We start from the raw sequence: 27,311 nt of genomic DNA, 5'->3' as shown, positions 1-27,311 counted from the left end.
GACTCCTGCAGCGTATCCTCGTGCCTATCGTACAGAGATGGTCCATCCCCAGAAGGATCTGATCTAGCATCGACCTTATTATCATCAAGGGCACGCTCATCGTGCAACCAGCTAGATTGACTTTTGTTCGTACCATTCGTGAAAGATTGGGTCGCGCCTGTGTTTATCGTCGCCGTATACTCGCTCCCGCCGACCTTACCGTTGCGTCGAAACGGCCCCCTTCCGATTCGTAAAGCGATTACTGGTTCCGAATTCCGTTGACGTTGCCACCCACCCGCTCCTGATCAGGGTGGCGCCGCTGCCCGTTTCCCTGCAACATTCTTGACTGCTCATCGCTCTATCGCCGCATTGCGTGTAGAAAATTGCCTGTTGGTGCATTCTAGTATAAACTGACCTTGCCCGCATCTACATATCGGACGCCGCTGGACTGGCGTCCTCGGTTCTTTACCGATCATTCTGTCGGCGGCCTCTCCTCTTTGCATCGACAACGACCCGGGGAGCGCTCCGCTGGAAGTCGTCCCAAAAGCCGGCGTTAGGGCTGTTCGAAATGGGTTGGCTATTACGTTTGCTGATGGCGGCTTCCCGACGCCCGTTTACGTGCCTATCCCGCAACCCACTCGAGATCGCGAGTCCAGCGAATACCACTGACCCTGCTGTCTTATCCCTCCATAATCGACGGCCAGCAGTATGAGCTTGGGTTAAGATGAGTTTGGTTGCCTCCGCACGTACAGTTTATATTCAGGGAGCACGTTTTCGTAAACCCTGCTAAGTTCCCTTTCGGGGGTGTAGCCGGCATGGTGCATTAACACCCGCATGTCTACCATGTACTACTTGAACCCTACACCATCTTGTTAACGGTGGGCTCGGATTTCGTTCTCTAGCGACAAGAAGAACTCCAAAAACCCCTCCTTACACGCGACCTATGACACGTCGGGCAAACCGCTTGTCATGAACCACCGCGCGGCTTCGCTGACCATGACTCATTGCCCTTGGTAGCCTGTCCAAGTCGATGTCGTACTATATTGTACGCTCATCGAGGGCCTTTAAGAATAATAGCGGAGCTGGCTGTCCGTGGTAGCATACCCCACTTCCCGCCCTGCTCGGGTACGCTAAAATGCCCCCTCGCTTCCGTTGAGGCCCTCGGCGGACAGACCAGGAACGCTTAAAAGCTGGCCAGAAACCAACTCGGGTTTGGACCGTCTTTTCCATTTGGCGAGTTCGGGCTGGGGCTTAGGTACCGGAGGTCGCGCACACATGGCCTCCAACTCGGCTGGCCAAGTCCACTCACGAGCAAGCGTCTCCAACTCTTCCTTTCGACGTTGGTGGATCCAACTCACACCCACTCCGCGATTTTTACACTCACCCGTATCCATTTTATCCTTTTTTATGTTGTTTATTATTATTTATTATTTTTCGTATATTATTAAACCATTGACACATTGTTCATTTTAATTTTATTAAATTAATTACTTATATTATTTATTTTTCTAATAATAAAATAAAAATAGGCTATTTATTTATCTGATTTCTTACAATTTTTCTCTTCTCTTCACACTTATGATCGTGATTATAGCATTAAAACTTGCACGTTCAATCACGATCTCATTTCGCCGCGCAAAAATTAGATTTGCCCCACGGTGAACTTCTATGCCCGCCGCATTTGCCGATATGAACGTTGTTGATTTTCGATGCGTGAGCATACATGGACGTATGTTTGCGTGTGAGTCTACGTTTCTCACACTCGCGCGCGTCGCTCGGCATACATTTTTATGACTGCCTTTAGTTTTTCGGTCTCCACTTTACCATTTGTCCGTCAGTTGCCGCTCCAACTGTCTGCTTGCTCGTGTGCATTTGCTGCCGACACCCCCACTAGCACTTCCCATATTCTTCACGCTGCGGGCAGCTAGCTTTTCAGCCACTGCTGCCTTCTAGCATTAACTGTACTATGGTGCTACTCCCGTTGGTCTTTATACTTCAAGTCCCTTCTCAGGCGCCACTTTTAAAGTAGTGATTTAGCCGGGGTTGTAGAACTGTCTTCCCCGGTCTAATTTGCAAGAAATTTGTACTTACTGAGACGCGATGCAAGAAGAGAGGAGGGACTGCTTGGATCGATTCGCCGAAAAAGTAATTATGTAATTGGAAAGGGGGGGCGGGGTCCCGGGGATCGCTCCGCCGGGGTGTAGGTTAGGGTTGGCAGGTAGGATGTGTGCCGCTGGGATCGCTCCGCCGCGGAATTGAAATTGCAGATAAATTAACACAGCTCGGTTTCGCTTTGCGAACGATAAAATCAAAGCACTGTGCCATTAAATTAATTTCGATTCTGCCTTATATTTAACAAATATCTTCGATAGCCCTTCTGAACCGTCACTTCTTCAAAAAAAATCTGTACCTATCCTGAACCCATTAAAAATGGGTAAAAGGGGTATAATGTATTTGTGCAAATGTATGTACCAGGCAGAAGGAAGCATCTCCGACCCCATATAGTATATATATTCTTGATCAGCATCAATAGCCGAGTTGAACTAGCCATGTACGTCCGTCCGTCTGTCCGTATGTATGTACGCAAGGATCACATAACCTATTAGAGCCAGAGACTTGAAATTTTAGCTGTAGGTCCTCCTAGTGCCCTAGTGCGGATCGAGTTTGTTTCCGATATTCGATAACTTGCCCCGTTTCCAAGTAATCGATAAAAATCGATATCGAAATCCTGTTTTTTTTTAGCAATTTTGGTAAATAATAAGAGCTAGCTAAGAGTTCTATCTTTCATTTTACAGCTATCATCACCTCTCCTCTACTACCTCATAGATATAAATCAAATAAAACACCAATTTATACTGCCCACCAATTTAAGCCACGATTTTAATGCAATTGTCATTTTGATAATACACGAATATTCCATAGTACAATAAGATGTACTGTAAAAATGTTATCAAGATCGGTTGAGAAACACAAACGTTATTAAAGAAAATGTGTTTTTTCTGGCATCGAGTTTGCGGCAGCTGGCGCAAATTGCAAGAATTTCTGTATACATGTGCACACACATTCATGCGCGACTTCTTTGTCTTCTATTAACATCATTGCAATTGCGATTGTATCGTTTTCTGTGCTGCTATTTTAATTCGTTTTCTTCTCATTAAGACTTAATCATTGGTGTGGCGACAGCAAGTAGTGTAGTCTGTTGCGAGTTCGAACCCTACCGAGGAAATTATTTTTTTAATTATTTTTTATTTTTACTTAACACATTTGGTGTTGGAAGAAGAGGGTTCAGGGTAACCCTTAGTCGGGAGCTCCAGACTAGAGCCTCTTGTTATTTCATGTTTCTATTGTTGTGAGTTGGTTGAAACTACTCATTTATTTATTTAAGACGTCTTCTGACGATGCTGGGTTTCCACCGATTGGCTGTCTTTGGATTATAAATTTATGCTTAATAGGGTTTCTGTATATATTTCTCTGTCGCTGGGTACAGCAGCAGAGCGGGAGCATGTAGTGAACGCTTACATATATGCATATACTTAAGGCATATACATTGAATATTGGTATGTGGCAGAATATGTAGACGTTGCATATCCCACGCTATGGTCAAACCACTCATAAGTGGACGATCATATTTCGAACGTACTTTGAGTTATGTTATAGCAACAAAGTGTCACTATATGTATTATTGTTCGCAATATTCTAGCATTGGTTGGGTATGTTGAATATTGATGTTGCTCATACTACACCTCATTTTTTAAAGAAATAACCTAATATATGTAGTTATTTAAAAGTTATGGTTATTTATGAAAATTTTGTAAATATAATTTTAAATTATAATAATTGATTAATGAATATAAAATTTGAATAAATGAATTTTAAATTTTTTTTAAAATTGAAATTATAATAATTGAATAGTTGATTAAAGAATATATAAGTTTAATAAATAAATCTTAAATTAAAAAAAAAAAACCGTTCTTTCATGAAAGATTTTCCTTTTAAGTTTTCCGTATTTAACAATTTTAACCTATCCTTATGTACTTTTTATTTTTATTCTTTATAACTATGTTATTGCTGGGTTCTATTTCTATGACCTCAAATAGTCCTATGTATACTGGATCTAACTTATAATCTGTTTCATTTCTTAATAATACATTGTCTCCTATGTTTAATTCTATATCGTTTACTTTGCTGTCATATATAAGTTTATTTTTCTGCTTGTTTTGTTCAAGCCTTAGTCTAGCTCTTTTATATGCTACTTATAATCTATATTTTGACTCCTTAGCGTGATCATCTGCATTATATAAGGGCTCAATGTGTTCATTTACATTATTAAATGCCTTATTGATGTTTGGGTTTTTACTAAAAATTAGTTCGTATGGAAAGTAGTTATGCGTTGTGGATAGAGTTGTATTAAAACAATATACGAAGTACTGTAGCCAAATATCCCAACCAGTTTTATCAACTGATATATAGGAATGTTGAATGTTCTATGGCTTCGCTCCACAGTTCCTAAGGTCTGGTGGTGGTGTGCTGTTGAAGTTACTCAAGCAAACGAGCGCGTAGCGCGAGTTGCATTTGGTGTTGGAAGAAGAGGGTTCAGGGTATCCCCTAGTCGGGAGCTCCCGATTAGAACCTCTTACTTGTTTTAAATAATAGAATGCTTTTTAGCATTCATCGGACCACTAAAACTTTACAGTCTTCTGACATAATCTTGTTATGTGACGTGAATAATCTGCAAAGTTTTTTATAAAACTTCTGTAATAATTGCAAAATGCAACGAATCTTCTAGCGCTATCAGCGACCATAGAAACGGGATATTTTGCAATTGTTGTCATCTGGCAAAATACCTTGATCAGTACGTATGTGACCTAGAAAAGTCACTTCGTGCATGAAAAATTAACATTTTTCTGGATGTAATTTAAGGTTGTGTTGCCTACACAAGTCAAAAACGTTTAAGTTTTTGATCATGTGGTTTTCGGAACAACCGATGACGATTAAGATATCCATGTACAAGAAAGCTTGTGAAGGATTTAATCGAGGAAAAGCGATGGTCATCATTCTTTGAAAAGAACTAGGCGCTATTTTTAGACCACGAGCCATTGCTCGTTGAAAAAGACGTTATGTTTCTAGAATTTTCTTCGAATTCTATTTGGTGAAAACAGGACATTAAATCTAAGCATGAGAAATATTTTGCTCTGCCCAGTTGGTCAAGAATATCATCTATTCTTGGAAGTGGAAATTTATCGGAGAGTAATTTTTTATTTATTTTACGATAGTCTATAACTAATCTTTTGGTATCGGAACCTGGTAATCCCTTTTTTGGATGAGTTTTTCGACTTGATTATTAACTTCTTTATGAGTATGAGGCATTCTGTAATTTGTAATGTACACTGGCTCAGTATCTTTTTGTCTTATTTCCTGTTTATACAAATTATTGGTAGTTATGGATTCGGTTTCGAGTCCAAATATGTCTGTGTACTTGGTGCAGAGATCTTTTAATTGTGCTTTAAATAATGAGGGAAAGTTCTTTTTAGTTTTTCTATCACCGTTTCTTGGCGACCTTTGCTAATTGCATGCACTGTTTCATAGTCACTTAGCTTTTCTATTTTAATGACATTAAGGTTTATTATTTTTACTGAACTTGTGGTGTTTAGTATTCGGACAAAGTTTGTTGATTATTGGAAATTGTATTTCCGATGAAGATTCCTTTATTAACGAGCTGGAAGTATTAAGGCATTATTATCACAAGTGTGAAAAACTGATAAATTTATTGGGTAATTTAAATTACTAGTCCGAAGTATTAGAGAATCACATGTTTGTGTGAAATCTAATTGGCAATTATACTTTTTAAAGAAGTTTATACCAATAATGCCATCGCTAGGTATTGGGAAAGCTTGTCCGACTTTGTGACAGTCGTGTGGAATGACATATTTTCCGGTAGTTCTACGAATGCTAAACCTTTAGAAAAAACTGAACCTTCACCAATTCCAGATATTTGAGTTGATATATTTGAATTAATGTTTTCAAATGTATCAACATGTTCTTTTAATAGGGATATGTCTGCACCAGTATCTAGCAATAGATTAAATGCTTTACCTGGTTTTTCATTATTTATTTAAATCAAGATACTGAGGTTTAGATTGACAGTGTGTACTTTGGTGTTTCTTGGTGAATATCTTAACCGGTCTGCTGGTTTTCCGAGTTAGTCTGAGTAACTCGAACATTATTATTGCCATTATAGTTTCCATTGTTATTGTTGTGGTTGTTACCTCGGTTGGAATTATTCCTTCCTCGGTTATGACCACGGGCATTACCTCTATAATGTCCTCTTATGTTGTTGTTATGGTTTTGGTAATTTTGGTTATAGTTACCGCGACCATTTGGTCTACCTCTTTGGGTATTTTGGTAATTATTACCTCTACCTCTGCCTCTGTGGTACATCACTGTACTGGCACTTCCAGTCATTTCAGTGCTGCAATGGATATATTTACCCATGACATAATTGAAAATGACGAAGTTTCCTGCTTCTAAGATAATGCGAAGCTTATCAGGTTCGCAATTTTTGGTCATAGAAATTGATTCTTTGGTTGGGAATTTTTCTGCGTTGTCAGGGTCTACGCCATCATCAATATATGCTCCCTCGAGTTGCTTTCGCAAGTTGTCAATTTCAACAGTATATTGTGAAGCTGTTTTTCCTTTTTGTTTGATATTAAACAGTTTCGCCATTCACCTTTGACGTTACCCTTCAATTTCTGGATTATAGCAGCAATTGTTCTAACATCTTGCACTTTGTACAAAATGGGACCAGTTATCTTTGATTTGATAACTTCGATGGCTAGGTGTTCTTGGTCACCTTTTGTTCGTTCAACTATGCGCAAGGCTGTTAAAAACGATTCAGTGACTGTTTTCAAATTCAGGGGTTGATGATGAAACTTTTTTCACATATTCCCTGTCCAAGGCTACCTGTTGTGCCATTTTTGTGTCAGAATGGGGTGATTCCTCCAGTGTCTCATTCATTCAATTCTTCAAATTTACTTTCATTAAACTCATTAAACATGAAATTTTTAATCATCGTGAATGTTTACTTCAATGTTTCTTCTGATGCCAATATTTTTCAATCTTGTATTTATGGATTGTAAAAGTTTTTGTCACTGCTTCCCATGTTCTGTTGTAAGTTTATCGTTATATTTGGTAATAATATCAACAATATTGTTGTATTGGTTTATTAACGTATTAATATGGTGTATTAACGTATCTACTTTGATTGTTGTATCTTTGTTAATACATTTGTATGACTTTTCGAATTTGTCTTTAAAGGTATTTATTTTATTAGCTAATATACTCCATTCCATATTATTAACGGTTCACACGGACCTGAACAATTGTTGCTATCCCTAATATTGGATTGTCTTCGCTAATAACCTTATTTTCTTTGTTTTTTTTTTTTTTTAACTTTATCTAGATCATTCGCACGATTTTGGTAACGTTTCCTCAATGTTCGCTTGTATATAAGATACGCTTTTAACAACAAATTCAAAGCTGTAAAATCTACTAATAAATATGAAAGTACTATCTGTATTTCTAAGTGAGGTGTGGTGGCCACGACTTCTACAACGTTCAACACATTTGCAGTGATATCCTTAATTTTTTAAGTCTTACCACCCATTGTTCTAGTTGGAGTTTGAGTATTTTTGAGTGAAAAATATTTAAGGTGTATATAAAAATTTCATCAAAAGTATAATATTCCTACTAAACGGTTAACAATCAGTTTTAAGAAAATCTTTCATGTGGTTTCTTTTTTTTTTTATAGTATTAAAAAAATTTTTTTTTTTTCAATTATTAATTTTCATATTTTTTTTAAACAAATTTCTACCTCGTCGATGCATCAGCGGGGCGTCGCCGGATGTGGCACGCTGATGCTCCTTCGTTGGCGCTAGGGGCAGTATGCCTCTCGTTCTTGTTGCTATTTCGGCTGCAGTCTTCTAGTCTTCCATCGTTGGCGCAAGGGGCGGTATGCCTCTCGCATTTGTTGCTACTTCCGCCGCAGTCTTCGCACAGGCTGTATAGCGGACCTTCACAGTCTGCTGGGCACTCCTTCTTTAACCTTGGGGCTTGCTGCTTATTGGGAGGAGGATTTTGTATTATTTTTATACTGAGATTTCTTATTTTTGAGCTAGAGGTTGCAGAGTGTGTAAGACTTTGTTTTTGTTTTTGAACTGACTAGTTCGATCAATTTGTTTCAATTTAGCTGACTCGGTTGCGTATAACAGCTTGTGGAGTTCGGATATTCTTTCTTTTCTTTTATTCTCTTCTGAACTCCGCTGCGTCTTGTCTCCTTTTTTTTTTGTTGCTCACTCATAACCTCTACTCACTCAGTATAAAAAGGTTCCTCATTCATCCCCAGTTGTTGTTCTTGTTGTTGTCGTTGTTGCTGTTGTCTTTTGTTTTGCAGTTTTCCAATTTGTTGTTGTATGTAGAGCAGTTGTCTTCGTGGCAATTGTCACGGTCGCCATGTTGTGAGTTGATTGAAACTACTCATTTATTTATTTAAGGATTTTATTTTAGACGTCTTCTGACGTTGCTGGGTTCCCATCAGCTAGCTATCTTTGGGTTATAAATTTATGCTTAAGTCTAGCAATAGGGGTTTTGTATATATGTCTCTGTCGCTGAGTACAGCGGCAAAGCGGGAGCAGGTAGTGAACGCTTACATATATGCATATACTTAAGGCATGTACATTGAACATACACATAACGCAAGGCAAAGGCATGGTATGTGGCAGAATATGTAGATATATGTATGTTGCATATCCCACGCTATGGTCAGGCCACTCATAAGTGGACGATCATATTTCGAACGTACTTTGAGTTGTTGTTATGTTATAGCAACAAAGTGTCACTATATGTATTATTGTTTGCAATACTCTTGCATTTGTTGGGTATGTTGAATATTGATGTTGCTCATACTACACTATATACCCCCACTGTCTAATTACCAAAGCCAACTTAACGCTACCAAATCTTTCTCCTCCATACTTTCTAAAAGAGAACTTTTGTTGCTCTTGGGAATTGTAATCTTCCAGATGTCTTTTTATGATAACTTGTACTTGCTCTTTGTTATCTGCGTTCCTCTTGATCATCCAGCGAAGTCTGATAAGCCTCCCTGGTTCTGGAAATAGTGAGATAAAAAATGAGAAGTCGAGGTGTTATAAAGTTTAAGAAATCGGGAAATCACTCTGATTTTACCCGTATGCAGTTGCCCGATCAAATTTTTATACGTGAAATTCCATCTGCTATAAGGATTACCTTCGCCGTTGTCGCCTCCAGCTCGCACAAATTCCTAAGCAATTTTTTAACTTTGTCAATTCTAAACGTAAGACATCTATTTTACCATCTTCGTTGAGTTTACAGATGAGAGTGCGAATACTGATACAGGCATTACCGATCTGTTCGCAAACGTTTTTCAAATTACTTACTCCTCCTACAGGTATAAAAAAAATCAGCCTTATTCAATATTCTATTCACCGAGACAGAATTGAGTCTGTACAGAAACAATTCTTGTTGTTTTCCTCGTGTGCGGTTACCGTCATATTTCAGCAGACTTCTGATGATTAATCTTCCTTCTTTAATTAATCGTAGCTTTCCATAGAGTTATGTGGGTGTGAAATTGTAATTTAAAAATTTTCTAAACATTGAGAAATTCAACTTTGTTCAACTGTTTTTCTAATACGTACCAATGTCGTAAACGACATCGGCTGTCATTCGAATTATCGGTGGACCATTGCATCATCTCGCATAGATACCGGTTAATGACATCGACTTTCCAGCCTGGCTAGCAATTATTGCTCTTGCAAATAACAATTTCCACCAATGTCCATGGATCGACATTCTACTAGGAACAAGTTCGCCAAATAAAACGAGTCAACTATGCCCATGCTCAAAAAAACTGAAACTAGATCGTGGTGTTCTCGGGAAACACTACCTAAAAATCAAACTATGTTGTTGACAAACTATGTTGTCAACTACCGCTCAAGAACACTCCAAGGCAACTCGGCCATTGTTCTACGTCCAATCAAACGTCGCTCAAAAATCAACTGCTTATCAGCCCGACGTTTCAAGTTGATAGATTCTTGCTGTTTCGAATAACATCGCTATGACATCACAGCTGATAACCAAAATGCACTGGGGTTGAACGCAAATACCAATACATGCTTTGGCTAGCTTTCCCAGACGATCATCTGCGCACCAATTGGACTGCATCGGATTCGCAGCCTGCATTATTTGGAAGTTACGTTCCTGAGTATCCAGTCGGTGCTGCAGTTATCTAGGTGTTGTTTCATGTAGGTGTCCTGTTGACTGGAGCCAATGATTACACATTCTTCGCACAATCAGGATTAGATCACAATAATAATCTTGCTCAATTTGTAGAAAACAAGCAGTGCACTTGTTTGAATTCAAACCAAAAACAGCGTCGACCAAGAGGGCCATCTTGTCTATCGAATCAGCTTTTCTTAACCCTCTTGGTCTACTGTTATTTTGCGTATTCGTCGCAAAAACTATCCAAGCTCTGGCTCATTGAATGAATTTGTTTCACAACAAGTCTGGGCTGTCCGATCCAATATCGTTTTAATTGCACGGATTCTGCAAGCCTCATTGACCTTGATATGAAAGTTATCTACGCTGAGCAACGCAAAGGTACATATGTTGCTATGATATCTACTTGCCATATAGTGTATAGACTATCAGCTAATATTCTCTGTTTTCGCTCGATAGCGTACATGCTTCGATTCGGTCAGGTCACTAGTCTGAAAAATAAACCAGCTTGGCAATGCGTCTTACTGCATAATTTGCAACTTCCAGCAATTAAATTTGTTCAATCTCAAGTTTCTCAACCCGTATCTAGACCGCTCCACAGGATATCCACTTCTTAGAGTGGGCGGCCGGCTGGAGAACGCCGATTGGCGCGCTCCGAATCGCGGGCTCCTGTTTGGCGTTGGTGCGGTACAGACCCAAATTGGCATCCAAAGCGGCACACATCGGTTTGTCAATTGTCCAGACAAGCATTTTAGACTGAATTCAAACAAATCTATTGTGACAATTAAACTAACTTCTGGGGAGCGGCAAACCACAATAGTGATTTGTAACAATTCTTATCAGACGGATCTACGCAAGACGGAATATCGACGTATTATTTATGTAAATAACACAATGTAAACAATCTTATAAATATGTTCAATGAACGAACCTCAAAATCGCTGAGCAACTATACTGGAACAGCGAGTTTCGTCGTCTGTTAAAATATCTTGTTAATAATTTATTTTATTTTAAATAAAAAAGCTTTTGTGCAACAAACATGATCCGATCAACATCAATCTTATTTTGTCTTTGTCAAATTTCTTCTCAGACGTGTTTCTTACTTTGAAAAGCCGCCACTCCTGGCTGGAAAATGCGGTTCACAAATTACTCGGGCTCAAAGATCTTTATGAAAATCGTGGATGAAAAACGGGGCTCATATCAAACTTTTTTTTAAAACTCCACTTTAAGACTTAATGAAAAGGTTTCCTTGATTTTGGAAACTAGAATCGCATCTGAAGAAAATTTATGGAAAATGTATGAAACTTTTTTATTTACCATCCGATTGCCTTCAAACTAATTATCGAAGATCAATGTAAAAAATTCATTCCAAATATTTGCTAGAGTTTTCGCCAAATTTTTGCACTTTTAAAGAAATGTCAAAGGTCAAAGTTTAAATGAACAAAAGTTTGTTCCCCGGATTTAGACTTCACTGACTAAAATAGGGGAAAAATACGGATTCTAACTTTTGGTTCCTAATTTAATAGACTTCAAGCATATTTTCATATAGCTATGTAAATATAACTTGATACATGGAGCTAGGCATAGTACGGGTTGATTTAAATATTAATGGGTTGAAAATTTCTGTCTGAAATTGTAAGAAATAATCGCCAACAAATTCGATCCATTTTCAACATTGTTAATTAGGTAACTTATTGTAGTATCATATAACACATAAACGATTTAAAATCTATTTGTATGTCAATTTGCGCTAATCACATCCATTTAATTATTATAATTTTATCTCTCTAATTTCAGGGTGCTGGTTATTTAAGCTTTAACAATGTTCATGCGGATAATTTAAATGAAATATTAAATAAGGCTGTCGACTTATTTTGGAAAGCGCTTGAATTTGAATCGCAGGAAAAAGTGATATGCTGCACACTTGAAATGTTTGCATTGTGGTGCGGAAGGTTTAAGAATGATGTACCCAGTGTAATTATTAACATTTTTAAATCCGGCATAGAGCATAAAAATACAACTCAAGCTATTCGACAAAGTTACCTTGAGTGGTTGCTTTCATCAATACAGAATGCTAATATTATAAATACAAGCAATATAGTTCCAACATTGTATACTTTGTATTCAAATGCACTACAAAATTTTTCTCATTTATCATACATATCAGAGGCAGCATGTATTGCCTGCCTTTTGCTGATATTAGATAAACCATCTGAATTGTATTCATTCTTCTGGAACTCAATATTTGATATGAGTAAGCAATATTTCTTTAATGAAAAGATAATTGCAACAGCAACGGCGGAAACGTTATGCCACATTTCATTTATGGCTAAAATCTTGTTAACATCATATTTAGATCAAATTAAGGGTCCGGTAGATCCGTTACACAGAGCATTAATTTATAATTTATGTAGTTGTGTACTTAAAGTAAGGTCTTATACAAAAGGACAAATTAAAGAAATCACAAAGAGTTCTGATGGCGTAGACTTTGTTAAACTTGCTCTTAAAGAGTATAGTAACATTATAAGCTCTTCAAAAATGCAAATTGAAGTTGACAATTATACTGAACACACTGGTACACCAAATCTAGCACTTTTAGATGCATTAGAAGTTCTTTGTTCTTTACAAAATGTAACTCACGAAGATTCCCTCGAGTTAACTATACAACTTTTGGAAATAGGTAATTTTCCAGCAATAATATCTATTAGTCCATACTTTTGGGAAACCACAATTCAAGAGAATTTTCATTTGAATCCCGAACACTTTATTTCAATAAATAGGAAGCAACTTATTGAGACATATATAGATAATTTTAAAATATCCCCAGTTTACGAAAATATTATTTCTGCATTGGTACGAATAAACCCACACACAATAGTGTCGTCTATTATAACACGAGTTAAAATGTTTCTGAATGTTGACAGCAATTTCAATGTCAGTAATGAGGAATTCTTTATATTTATGACACCAGAAGGAGAATTGTATGATAAAAATATAATACCACATATTGATTCACAATACAAAACTATTGGCATTAAACGAGAAAATAAGGTTTACAGCTATAAAGAACAGTTGGAAGAAATTCAACTTCGTCGTGAAATCGACGAAAAACGCCAAAGAGAAGGTAAATCTAAAACTGTTAAACTAACCCAGAAACAACAAGAGTTAATAAAAAACCAAACAGAAAAAGAAATGCGTATAAAATTGCGTGTTCAAGACATGTTTGATAAATTGATGTGTGTAATATGTTTGTTCAAAGCTTCATGCACTGGAAATGATAAATATATTGCGTTAAATTTTCATACATTATTAGATGATATTTTACGGGCAACCTGTAGCCCTTTAAGTGCTGAACCTTTGACGGATCTGTACTATTTCCTACACAAAATGTGTTTTAAAAATCATTCAGAATTGGGCCGCGATATTTCCATTGCAACAATAAGACTTCAAAAACCATCCTGTACTTTAAAAGACGAATGGATTGCCAAAAATATATTGGAGAGTGTCGATGATGTAATATCAAACCTTAATAAGCACGTAATTGTGAATTCAAACAAATTGGATTCACAATCCTTTTCTTATGCTTTCGAATTTCTTAAACGTGCCATCCCTTGCTTCAATGATAACAGAAATCACGAAAATATATTAATTAGTATAAAGTTGATAGAACTCCACGTAAAGCCGGAAAACAAAGCTAATGTTAACTGCATTCATCCAAATTACTTGCCAAGGCTGGGTATGTTTCGCATATTACTTTATTTGATACAAAACAACTCTACGGCAATCCAAACGCAAGCGGTAAATGCTCTTTTGGAAGTTGCATGTGTTTCATCTGGCGGAAAATTAAATGCTACTCCAGATAATCATATAATTCGATTATTTTTAGATGCCTTGCAAAATAATAGTGACATTATAAGGGATGTATCCTTACGTGCAATTAAAATCATGATTAACTCAATAGTTGATCATTCAAAATCTGATGTTGACTTGAAAAAACAAATTGTCGCGAGATTATGGATAGCAAAATTCGATACATCATCAAATATAAAAAAACTTGCTGCCGATATTTGGGACTCAGCTAATTTTTCTTATCCAGAGTTTAATGATATTATATGTGATATTACACATTCAGAACTCTGTATACAAAAAGCATCCGCGGAGTCGTTAATACCATTAATAATAAATAATAACAGTTTAGTAAAATGTGGATTAATGAAAATGTTAGATATTTATAATGAGAAACTAACTTTAATTCCTCCAAAACTGGATAAATTTGATCGTGAAATTGAGCCAGCCTCTGATCAATGGAAGCCTAGAAGAGGTGTCGCTATTGCAATATCTCAAATTGCACAGTTTTTATCTATTGAAGATATAAATTATTTAATGCAATTTATGGTGTCCCAAGGTCTAGGTGATCGCGAGGAAGTTGTACATAAAGAGATGCTGGCTGCTGCATTAAAGATAGTTGATATACATGGTAAAGAAACAATTGGAAGTTTACTACCCGTTTTTGAAGAATTTCTTGACAAAGCTCCAAAGTCTCAAAGTTATGACAATATACGTCAGGCTGTTGTAATACTTATGGGTTCCTTGGCTAGGCATTTGGTAAAGGATGATAAACGCATTGATCCAATAGTCAAACGGTTAATAACTGCTCTTTCTACACCATCTCAACAAGTTCAGGAAGCAGTATCAAATTGTCTGCCACATCTTATGCTGTCTGTTAAGGAAGAAGCACCAGCCATGGTTAAAAGATTATTACATTCATTGGCCAAATCAGATAAATACGGTGAAAGAAGAGGTGCTGCTTACGGAATTGCTGGTATTGTAAAAGGTCTTGGAATTTTATCGCTTAAGCAATTAGACATAATGTCAAAGTTGACGTCGTATATACAAGACAAGAAAAATTACAGAAGTCGTGAGGGGGCTCTATTTGCTTTTGAAGTTTTATGTAATACACTTGGTCGCTTGTTTGAACCATATATAGTCCATGTTTTACCTCACTTGTTGCAATGTTTTGGCGATCCTTCCCAATACGTTCGGCAAGCTGCTGATGATACTGCCAAAGTGGTTATGGGGAAGCTTTCTGCTCATGGAGTTAAATTGGTGCTTCCATCTTTGTTACAAGCTTTGGATGAAGATTCCTGGAGAACAAAAACGGCTTCTGTTGAGTTATTGGGTGCTATGGCATTTTGCGCTCCAAAACAGTTATCGTCTTGTTTGCCCAGTATAGTTCCAAAATTAATAGAAGTTCTTGGGGATTCCCATACAAAAGTACAAGAAGCTGGTGCAGATGCTCTTAAAGTAATAGGATCCGTTATAAAGAATCCTGAAATTCAAGCTATTGTTCCTGTTTTATTAAAAGCATTAGAGGATCCTTCTAACAACACATCTGCATGTCTTCATAGCTTGTTAAAAACAAAATTTGTACATTTTATAGATGCTCCTTCATTAGCTCTTATTATGCCGGTAGTTCAAAGAGCATTTATGGATCGATCTACAGAAACAAGAAAAATGGCTGCCCAAATAATTGGGAATATGTACTCACTTACAGATCAAAAGGATTTGACACCATATCTCCCAAGTATCATTCCTGGGTTAAAATCTTCGCTGCTAGATCCAGTTCCAGAAGTTAGAGCAGTGTCTGCTCGTGCTCTTGGTGCAATGGTTAAAGGAATGGGTGAAACCTCATTTGAGGACTTACTTCCCTGGTTAATGCAAACATTAACTTCAGAATCTAGTAGTGTGGATCGAAGTGGCGCAGCACAAGGACTTTCTGAGGTAGTGGGAGGACTCGGTGTGGAAAAAATGCATAAACTAATGCCGGAAATAATTTCTACTGCAGAACGAACTGATATTGCTCCACATGTAAAAGATGGGTATATCATGATGTTTATATATATGCCAGGCGCATTTCCCGAAGAATTTACACCTTACATTGGGCAAATAATTAATCCAATACTTAAGGCATTAGCAGATGAAAGTGAATATGTACGTGATACAGCTTTAAGAGCTGGGCAAAGGATCGTTAATTTATATGCAGAATCTGCAGTTGCGCTCTTGCTACCAGAATTAGAAAAGGGTTTATTCGATGAGAACTGGCGAATTCGATATAGTTCTGTCCAATTACTCGGGGACTTATTATATCGTATATCTGGTGTATCTGGAAAAATGACGACAGAAACGGCTAGTGAAGATGACAATTTTGGCACCGAACAGTCACATACGGCCATAATTCGTTTCTTAGGTGATGAACGCCGTAATAGAGTTCTGTCTGGACTTTATATGGGTCGAAGTGACGTATCGTTAATGGTCCGTCAATCTGCGCTACATGTTTGGAAAATAGTTGTTACAAACACTCCTAGAACACTAAGAGAGATCTTACCAACATTGTTTGGATTGTTGCTAGGGTGCTTAGCAAGTACAAGCTATGATAAACGGCAAGTCGCAGCACGAACTTTAGGAGATCTAGTAAGAAAACTTGGTGAAAGGGTTTTACCTGAAATAATTCCGATACTAGAAAGTGGATTAAATTCAGAGCATCCAGATCAAAGGCAAGGTGTTTGCATTGGCTTATCTGAAATCATGGCGTCAACATCAAAAGAAATGGTTCTAACATTTGTACACAGCTTGGTTCCAACCGTGCGTAAGGCCTTAGCAGATCCCTTGCCCGAGGTTCGTGTAGCAGCTGCGAAGACATTTGATTCGCTGCATAGTACCGTAGGCTCCCGAGCACTGGATGATATTCTACCTTTCATGTTAGAAGGGCTCTCTGACCCGGATCCTTTGATTGCAGAGAATACATTAGACGGTTTGCGGCAAGTAATGTCTATAAAGTCACGAGTCGTATTACCTTACCTTGTTCCACAGTTAACTACACAACCAGTAAACACAAAAGCCTTATCGATTTTAGTTTCTGTTGCTGGTGATGCATTAACAAAATATTTACCAAAAATTTTATCCGCATTGTTAGAAACATTGTCCGAATCACATGGTACAGTTCATGAAATACAAGAATTAGAGTACTGCCAGACTGTTATTTTATCAGTGACAGATGAAGTTGGAATTCGAACTATAATGGATACACTTATGATTTCTGCAAAGTCAGCTAATGTATGTACACGTAAATCCTCAGCGAGTTTACTTTCTGCTTTTTGCATTCACTCCCCTGGAGATTATTCTCAATATATTCCTCAACTTCTTCGTTGCTTACTACGATTAATGGCAGATACGGATAAGGGCATAATTCAGAAAGCTTGGGAAGCGTTAAATGCTGTAATAAAAGGCCTAACTCCAACTGAACAAATTGGTTGCGTAACTGATCTCCGGCAAGCAGTAAGGTTTGCTGCCAGTGAATTGAAGGAGCCAGAATTACCTGGATTTTGCTTACCAAAGGGAATAGCGCCTTTATTGCCAGTTTTTCGAGAATCTATTTTAAATGGGTTACCTGACGAAAAGGAAAATGCTGCTCAAGGCCTTGGTGAAGTTATTTTTCTAACTAGCGCCAATTCACTACAGCCATCCGTCGTACATATTACTGGACCATTGATTAGAATATTAGGCGATCGGTTTAATTCTGGCGTTAAGGCAGCTGTTTTAGAAACATTAGCAATTTTGCTCCACAAAGTTGGTGTTATATTGAAACAATTTTTACCACAACTACAAACTACTTTTTTGAAAGCATTGCATGATCAGAATAGAAACGTTCGAATGAAAGCAGGTAAAGCACTATCGGAATTAGTCGCCATACACACCAGAGCTGATCCATTATTTATTGAAATTCACAATGGTATAAAAAGTTCGGATGATTCTTCTGTAAGGGAAACAATGCTGCACGCACTCCGTAGCATTATTAGTCCATCGGGAGACAAAATGTCTGAACCAATAAAAAAACAGATTTTTTCTACATTATTGTGTTTAATTGGACATCAAGAGGATACTACTAGAAATGCAGTTGGTGGGTGTTTAGGTGCTATGCTAAAATACATGCCATCAGCCCAAATTTCTGATTTCTTAAGTAATTGCATACTTGCAGACAATTCGGAGGATTCATTTACTAAACATGGCTATACAATTATTCTTTTTGTTGCCTTAAAAGAATGTCCTGAGGAAGTGTTAGCACCACATTTTTTTGATAGAGTAATTGGAAAAATATCAGTTAATATTTTATCGGAAAAAGTACCCATCGCTTGTAATGCTGTCCGAGCTGCGACATATCTTTTAGAATACAAACTTATCGAAAGAGATGATCCTCCAAACAGCCTTATAGTGGCACTAGCTAGGGCAATGAACCATAGCAGTAATGATGTGAAACAGCTAGTTGCAAAGAGTTGTATTCACCTTGCTAAAAACCTTTCTCCTGACCAAATACATCTCGATGTTTTAAAAGTTTTAGTTCCAACACTAGTAAACGGTACTAAAGAGAAAAATGGCTATGTTAAATCAAATTCAGAATTAGCCCTTATATCTATACTGAGGTTAAGATCTGATGAGATAACGTTTAAAAAGACATGTGAAGTCTTAGAAGCGGGAGCAAAAGACTCGTTAAGTGATGTAGTATCAAAACTTTTAAAAAGAGTTACAATTCATGCAGCTGTAAAGGAAGAAGACTTAGATGAAACATTACAAACCTGATTATTATTACGTACGTACGTAATTCGAAGAAAATTAATAAATAAATAATAAAAATAAATATTGTTTCGAATGTAAGAAATGTATACTACAAAAACATATATGTCAACTAACAAAATAAAAAATCATTTAAGGAATTGTTTAATTAATTAGCTATTTTTGTTTCGTTTTTTACAATACTATGTTATATAAAAGGTATTACAAATATTCGGGACAATAAAATCTGCGAGCCGAATTGAAACCAATGAATCTTTTTATATTTGAAAATTTTAATGTACATTTAAATATTTGTAGTATAAAAAATTAACTTTAATCGAAAAATCAAAAATATATAATAAATAAATCTATAAAAAATTAGTTCAATCTATATAAGTGCCGAGTCAAATACGAAATTAAAACACTTGTCTTATATGTGGAAGACTAGGGTGTGAATTGAGCCGGCAAAAAAATGTCCGTGAAACCCGGAATGATGAAAAACTTGCTCGTGCGTGTTCCGTGCGGGTCCGTGTAGTTCACACGATTTGATCGTATAACCAGTTAAAAAAGGAATAAAAAAGGTATAACTGTCGACTTAAGATACAAATTTTAAACACGAATTTTCCAAGTATTCCGATGCAAACCAGACGAAAAAATTAAATGACATATTGGGATTGGATAATATTGATATTGTCAGGGAACAATGTATTATAATAAAAGAAGACCGACATGCCTATTCTTATATTTTTAAAAAGCGAATAATTTAAAACATTATTTTCGTCCGTGTGGGGCTGGCCGGTTTCCATCCCTAATGCAGAGTACGTTTATTTACAGATTTCAGCTCCTGATTTGTTCAGAGAAGTTTCTGATAAATGTAATTATTGGCTTCCGTGTGTCAGAGTCGCGCAGAACGTCATTTGATAAGGGTTCAAGAATTCTAAGATTTCTTTATTGGTCACTACATTACAGTTAGGTGTCATTATAGGGTACAACGCATTATTATTATGTTTCCTAATTTTGTTTGGTAATTGCACTTCATGCAAAATACATTTGACAAAACCAGAACAACGAGCAAGTACCTTATTAAATAGTATAAAATTCAATTTATCTTAAAAAATATCCCAAAGGTGTGCATACAATTTATTGACACTAGCAAAGTAGTCTAAAGGTTGTATTGATCCGTAATGGCAATCAGCAACCCTCCATACGTATCGCCTATCATACTTGTTCATATGAAAGAATCTTATAATCGTTAACCAAATAAAATTTAAATGCAGCTTAATTTTCACATTGAGAAGGAAAACATTGCGCTCTAGCGCTTAAAGAACGAAACGCTACAAATAAAAAAACAAATAGTTCACTGCAGTGCTGCCAAATAAACAATGTTTGTTAGTTTTCTTGCGTTGACCATGATCAGTCCCAAATTTGTTTTCACATATGTATATATGTATTGTGATGCGGCCACTATGTTAGCCACCCCACAGTTCATAATTGTAGTTATAGGATATAAGTATTGATAGTTTATAAGCATTAATTGTATTAGAATAAGAGCATAGTAAATTAAGGGCAAGGAGCCATGTAGCCAGCACGGGCATCATTTAAGTTTGAGTTTAACCGCCGGCCGCCGCAGCAACCGTGCGCTGTTGATCGGTTGCTCAACACCGTCTTCGAGAGCGCAACTTCAGTTCGGCGGCGAAGATCGAAGGCTCCGAGGTGAAGTTGCGAATGCTCGTGGCGAAGTTGAGCGACCGAGTTGGAGCGAGCATCACAGTAAGTAGGAGCGCTAGGGCTCCGAACAGTGCAGCAGGGCTTTGACTTAGGGAAATCGTGTCAGATAGCAAGTCATAAGTGAATATGAATAAAGGAAATTAGAAAGGAAAGTCAATTAATTCGGACCCCGAAGTTAACCAGTGTTCAACATAGCCTCCTCTCCTAACCACCCGGCCGTGTATGTGTGAATCAGGACTTAGTTTGGCGATCGCGTGAGCAATCCCGGTCGTGGGTGTGTGTGAGTTTAGGCTTAGTCTGCTAACCGGCCGTGTATGTGTGTATCATGTCGTGTGTATGTGTGTATCATGTCGTGTGTATGCATCTCCTTCCCTATCCTTTGAAAGTAGTAGGAGTCATAGTTCGTTTGAAGCACTTCCTCCCCCCTCTAGACCCTCCATCCCAGCAAACTAACAAATGTTTTGTAGATTGCTGGTCCTGGTAAGACTGAGAGTTGTACCCCGGCCAGTAGCTTCCTTACAAGTGGCGCCCGAGCAGGGACCTAGGAGGCGTTTAGGGGCGTGGCATGTTTGCGGATTAAAGCCCCGCAAGTATGCCCAAATAAGTGTTTTCAGGGAAAAAAGTTGCATACAGGGTGTTTGTAGTCGGGCATACCCTAGAGAGAATGTACCCTAGAAGAGGAGTAGGGGAAAATAAGGCGTCGCACATGTGTGAAATTACAAGTCTAGGGTATTAGGTAGTCAGGCATACCCTAACAAGGGCATTTTCATACCCTGTGTCAGACGATAAAATGATCACCTGCAAGATTTAGGCGACTAAATATGTGCGAAATCGAGCACAAATCGGAGTCAACAATAAAAACAGACAAATACAATTCGAGTTAAATCGACGAGGACTTAAAGTTATAGGAACGTCAAGTGAATTAGTGGCAAAAAAAAAATAAATAAAAATAAAATAAATAAAAGTTGAAAAGATTTAATTATTTCTTTATTTTTGTTGAGCGACCAAAAAAAAAAAAAAAAAAATAAATAAATAGATAAGTAAATAAATGAATAATAACAGAGAAAAGGAAAATAATAACAGAACAGTGCGGGATGGTCAAAATTTAATATAATATTAAGTGTTATTTTTTTATTAATTTTTTTGGCGTTTCACAATGTTGTGAAATAGACAGAAGAGGCACCAAGACAAAGAAATAATAAAAATAAAGGAGTGAAAAGTGGAATATCTATCGGTGCATATATACTGTCGCGAGTAAATTACCCTGCAGAAATGACAAAGGTGCTAGTGAAATAAACAAACCTACGGAACGAAAATCGCCCACCCACGAAACACAAAACTGAGCAAGAGTGGACGAGAGAGAGAGAGAAGACGAAGCAGGCACCTAGAGTGACTAATAAAACTCAGAATGGAGTCAGGTGAGTGCCAAAATCCGGGGGTAGGCGTGCGCTGGATCCACCAGCGGCGCAAGGAGAAACTAGTGGCGATAGCCCATGAGTTCGGGTTGGACAAGGAAGGGCGCGTGGAGGAGCTGCGTAAGCGGCTATCCACGTTCGTTCATGATGGCGGCCATACATCCGAAATTTGGGCTCGGCTGGCCGAACTGGAATCTCAGTACGCCAAAACGTTGGAGCCGCCAACCTGGGGCGTCTCACCCGACGTTGGCCACGTCAGAAATCGGAGCCCGATCTGAGGAGCTCACAACTGTATGAGCGTCCACAGCTCCCGATTCCTAGTTTAACCGCCACGGGTGCAATGGACGTTCATGAAGTTAGAAGAGAGAGCGCCCGCCGAACAACAGCGATCGACGCAGAAACCATGTCGCAGAGTTATGTTCCGCATCCTGCCAGGCCGTATCCTCAGTCGGATGGCAGGCCTCTCGTAAACGTCCCGGAACATGTTCGGAAGTGGGGCATGAGGTGTGATGGCCGCTCTGACCCCCTTGGGTTCTTGGAGGACCTAGAGGAGAGGGCCATCACATATGGCATTGCCCTCGACCGTATGCCCAGGGCAATGATCGAGATATTCCGCGACAGGGCTGCTCGTTGGTTTTTGAGTAGTGGACTCAAGGATGTGCCATGGCCTTACGTGCGGCGTCAAGCGTCATTTCTCCACTTTGTCCCAGCTGACCCAGCTGGCTGTGGAGTATGCGACAGTCATGAGGCAGAGGCAGAGGAAAGTAGATCGGGGAGTCAGGTGGTCAACCAGTTCGAGTAGCACAGAGTGGGTGAGGACGGTACAGCCCCTGGGGGGACACCTTAATCACTTTAGCCCATTTCGGTCTACTCCCATCGCGCGATGGGCACTGGAACTGCAACAGTTCCAATTTGACATCCACTACCGTCGAGGGAAGCTCAACGTCGTGGCCGATGCACTATCAAGGCATCCTCTAGAGACCTGTCAGCAAGCAGTGGTGGCCGAGCCACCCTGCAAATGGGCCGCTTGTGTGCGTGCTAGGATTGCCGATGAGCCAGCCAAGTTCCCGGACTACGGACTACCGGACTACTACAGGCACTTGGGCCACCGGACGGACGATGCGGACTACATTCCCTGGAAGCTAAGTGTGGCTAGCGACAGAGGGTACTGCAAGAATGTCACGATGCTCCCACAAGAATGTCACGATGCTCCCACAGCCGGGCATCAAGGCGTGAGGAAAACCGAGTCGAGGTTGGCCCAGAGATACTACTGGCCGAGGATGTTCCTTGTCGCCGCCAAGTACATGAAATGCTGCGAAGTCTGCCAGAAGTTCAAGAGCGAGCAACTCAAACCGGCTGGTCGCATGCTGACGAGACAGGCAGCAGAGCCGATGGCAGTACTCTGCGCGGATTTCGTCGGAGTCCTTCCACGGTCGAGGCATGGCAACACAATGCTACTGGTGTTCCATGATGCTTTCTCGAAGTGGGTGGAACTGGTCCCTCTCAGGAGAACCACGACATTTACAGACAGCGTTCCGAGAGAGGATTTTGAGTAGGTTCGGGGTGCCCAAGAAGTTCGTGTGCGACAAGCCGTGCTTTCAAGGCTTTTCTGGAATCGCTGTGCGTAGAGGTCTAGTATACCGCCCCGTACTGTCCACAAGAGAATCCTACCGAGAGGACCAACAGGACCGTGAAGACCATGTTAGCGCAATTTATCGAACCCCATCAGACGATGGGACGAGCTCTTGCCGGAGATATCGCTAGCGGTCAACACAAGTGTGGCGGACTCAACGGGATTCAGTCCTGCTTTCCTGATGCAGGGGAGGGAGCCGCGGCTGCCCGCAGCCCTGTACGATCAGGTAACTCCGGGGTCCGCGACTAGTGCGCTCGACCCTAGGACAAAGGCAGATAGGTTAAAAGAAATATTTGATATCGTTCATAGCATCAAAAGACTAGGCCAGGCATTACAACCTGCGGAGACGAGAGTGGCGGCCTTCGTTGAACTCGATGGTCCTATTACGGCAGCACCAACTGTCCAACGCCGCTGGAGGTTTCGCTGCGAAATTGGCACCCAAATTCGATGGCCCCTATCGGGTCATCAAGTTCGTGTTGCCTAACTTTGTGCGCCTAGTGAGGCCTGGCGAACGGAAGAAAAGGGTGGGCAACATCTCGCAGCTGAAGCCTTTTTAACAAGAGATGACCGAAGACGGAGAGGTACCAGACCCGATGGACGTGGAAGAGCTTGTGCAGCAGACCTAGCGGAATAACCGTATAATAAGTTAAGAATCACTAAGTAGAGTGTGAGCCGCATTGTGAGGATAGGGTACTTACAACTAAGTAAAGGATTAGATAATAAGTCGAATTTACGGATGGACCCAGAAATCGTCGCCATAAACGCCGCCGGGGAAGCGACGGTATCATCATCGAAGTAAGGGGGATGTGAGGCGGCGTTTGGGTGTGTGAGTTGGTTAGTTTGGCGTGGGTGTGTGTGAGTTTAGGCTTAGTCTGCTGACCGCGTGATCAATCCCGGCCGTGTATGTGTGTATCAGGTCGTGTGTATGCATCTCCTTCCCTATCTTATGAAAGTAGTAGGAGTCATAGTTTGTTTGAAGCACTTCCTTCCCCCTCTAGACCCTCCATCCCAGCAAACTGACAAATGTCTTGTAGATTGCTGGTCCTGGTAAGACTGAGAGTTGTACCGCGGCCAGTAGCTTCCTTACAGTATGTTGTGTAATGAGGTTATCTTGGTAGAAAATCAGTTACTATTAGGCCGATGCTAATATTTATAAGAAACTAACAAAATTTAATTCTTCTCAACACATATGTATACATATATGTACATATTTTGATGTACCCATGCCTGCATAATTTACAGGTGCTTGCACGCCATTGGCTGAGACAAGAACTTCTCTCTGTGCAAAAATTTAAGTAAAATAGTGATTGCGAAAGATGGGCTATGCGTCCACATTTGCTAAAGGCAGGCGTTTGAAGAGCTAAAAAAAAAGCCTGACTAGAAATTTTGCGCTGCATTCAAATGTATGGGCGTTATATTCTTATTGTTTTAATTTTCTTTGGTTAAACAGTTTACATATATCAAACATGAAGAGCATCAGTGGAAGGTGAGCTATGATTTCAAAGTTATAGCCATGCTTTTTGGATGCAAGGTGGTTATGCAAAGTATGCTCATTCTCTGCCTATGGGAAAGTCGACTTCGCCATGAGCACATACATTTGAAAATCATTATGTTCAAAAGGCAAAATGCTGCGGATTATATTTGTATATTCTAAAATCTGATTAAAAATATGAAAAAATTGAGCAAAAATGTTACTGAATATTCATTTCATACATTCCCACTTGGACTTTTTTATGTCTTAACTAGGTAAGCTCAGGAGTGAGCACAGAGTACAGTTTCGCTAAAAATTAAAATCTATTTATCGAATTTATCAGGGTTTGAGAACTCTGATACTAGAATCTGATTCCATGATTGAAGTATTTGTTTAAATACCGATTATGTTACCAAATTGATTGTTTTTAAGTTGCCAATGTTTTTGTGCAAGTATTTTGCCAAGAATTAAAGAATAATTTGGCTGACAATATATATATATTAGCCTTATTCCACTATGCTTAAAAAATGTTACATTTTTAAACTTCACATATTGGTGTTCCATTGGCAAGTGTCGGTTGTCTGTAGCATTTGCGTGTCAAAAGTGCCGCTTCTTTCAACAAACAGCTGATCGGTTTGATTTGATTTACCTAAGCGCCGCTAAGTTTTCCTTTCAAAAGTCAAATAATAAGGCCCCGAAGTAGGGGCTCAATTTAATAAACTCCGCGGGATTTGACCAACCTTAAATGTTAAAAATGTTGGATTAGTAAAATTTAAAATTATAATTTAGAGTTACCGCTTGACTTCGTTGCTATATCAGCTGTTTTTAGTGATGATACTTTCATATTTTTCATAACATCGTTACGATATTCGATAAATCTTCGCAAAAAACACAAAATACACACGGGGCGAATAGACAAATTTCTGGAAAATGTCACATTTTTGAAAAATGTAAAATATGTTTTTTCTTATGGGAAAACGTAAAGGACATTCTCAAAAATGTGTAAGAAATGTAGACTATATAATAATAATTTCCTTGCTTCTTCTAGATCAACAACGATCGAAAAGTGTGTAGATAAGAGAAAAATATAAGTATTATAGCAGCTGCGAAAAATGCAAGAGAGTTGCCATCCTTGTGTAGAACGAACAGCTGTTTTGATAAACTATATATACGACATATTTTGATGTTTGAATTTGAATGATCTCTAATGCTAATGGTGATGCGACTCATGCAAAATCCAAAAATTTTTTTATTAGCGGTTTTCTACAGATTTACTTTGACGGGTTTCGGTCGAAATCTCCGAAAACCAAATCTCCTACATCATCGTTTAAAAATTCTGCATACATTTTTATGAATGATATTTTTATTGAAAACTCATTAATGAATGTATGTATATGATGTTACAAACGTGATGTTTCCCTTTGGACCGTGAAGTCTGGCCAATCGGTTCTCAGGGGCAGCCCCATCCCTGGTCTCCAGTCCGCTTAATCGATATAAATGCTGCGACATTAAACATCTGTAGCGAACGGACTTATTCAACACAACAGCAAAACGAACTACTGAAATGAACAAAATAAGCAGCGGAGACTTAAAAAACCACAACAAACAGGAGACTCTAATAACAAAAAAAAGAAACACTTTTAATCCACTCAAATCGATTTTGTGCACTACTGCGCTATGTGGCAGCCCTAGCCACGATCTATCGGCCAATATATATCGGACCTATAAGCTGCAATTCGGGGTTGGAAGAAAAAAGATGCTAATCAGAGGGAACAGCGACAAGAGAAGATAAGAACTTGCACTATTATAATAGTTTTCACAAATAAAACTAACAATAAGAATATAATTGGCTAAAAGGACAAAGTGGTGACCCCAAATGTTAAATAGGACATTACATGCAAAACGTGCTGACGTTTCTGAGGTCCACGTCCATAAAGCGCACAATTCGTGACACTGATTGATTTTTTTGACGCAACAAACATGGCGACCCAAGATAGCATGTTTAATGAAGATGTTCGAGAATTGAAGGTGCAAGTGCAACAACTTTAATCGTTGGTCGTAAGGCCACTAGTAAGAAATTTTGAGCAATGCTCACAGATCAACGCTCCGAAGTTCAACAAATGTGTAGTGGCGCTTGTTACCAAAAATTAGTTGACTATTTTTTTTGTGT

At 38.8% G+C, this 27,311-nt stretch overlaps 1 protein-coding gene across 1 annotated transcript in view; it reads left to right on the top strand.

The window, feature by feature from the left end:
* LOC135429180 (stalled ribosome sensor GCN1) overlaps positions 1 to 19,067 on the top strand; it is a 47,124-nt gene extending 28,057 nt beyond the window's left edge. Inside the window, exon 4 of the mRNA XM_064683435.1 lies at positions 12,085 to 19,067. Coding sequence (XP_064539505.1) covers positions 12,085 to 18,921 — 6,837 coding nt within the window. The 3' untranslated portion in view covers positions 18,922 to 19,067. The remainder of the gene's footprint in view (positions 1 to 12,084) is intronic.
* The last annotated feature ends 8,244 nt before the right edge of the window (positions 19,068 to 27,311 follow it).

The sequence above is a fragment of the Drosophila montana genome, unplaced genomic scaffold (genome assembly GCF_035044405.1).
Source record: "Drosophila montana isolate Dmon_TW-CO22-7 unplaced genomic scaffold, ASM3504440v1 contig_2611_1, whole genome shotgun sequence".
Taxonomy (NCBI): Eukaryota; Metazoa; Arthropoda; class Insecta; order Diptera; family Drosophilidae; genus Drosophila; species Drosophila montana.
Note: the sequence above shows the minus strand (reverse complement) of the source record. Positions and strands in the feature narration are given on the sequence as shown.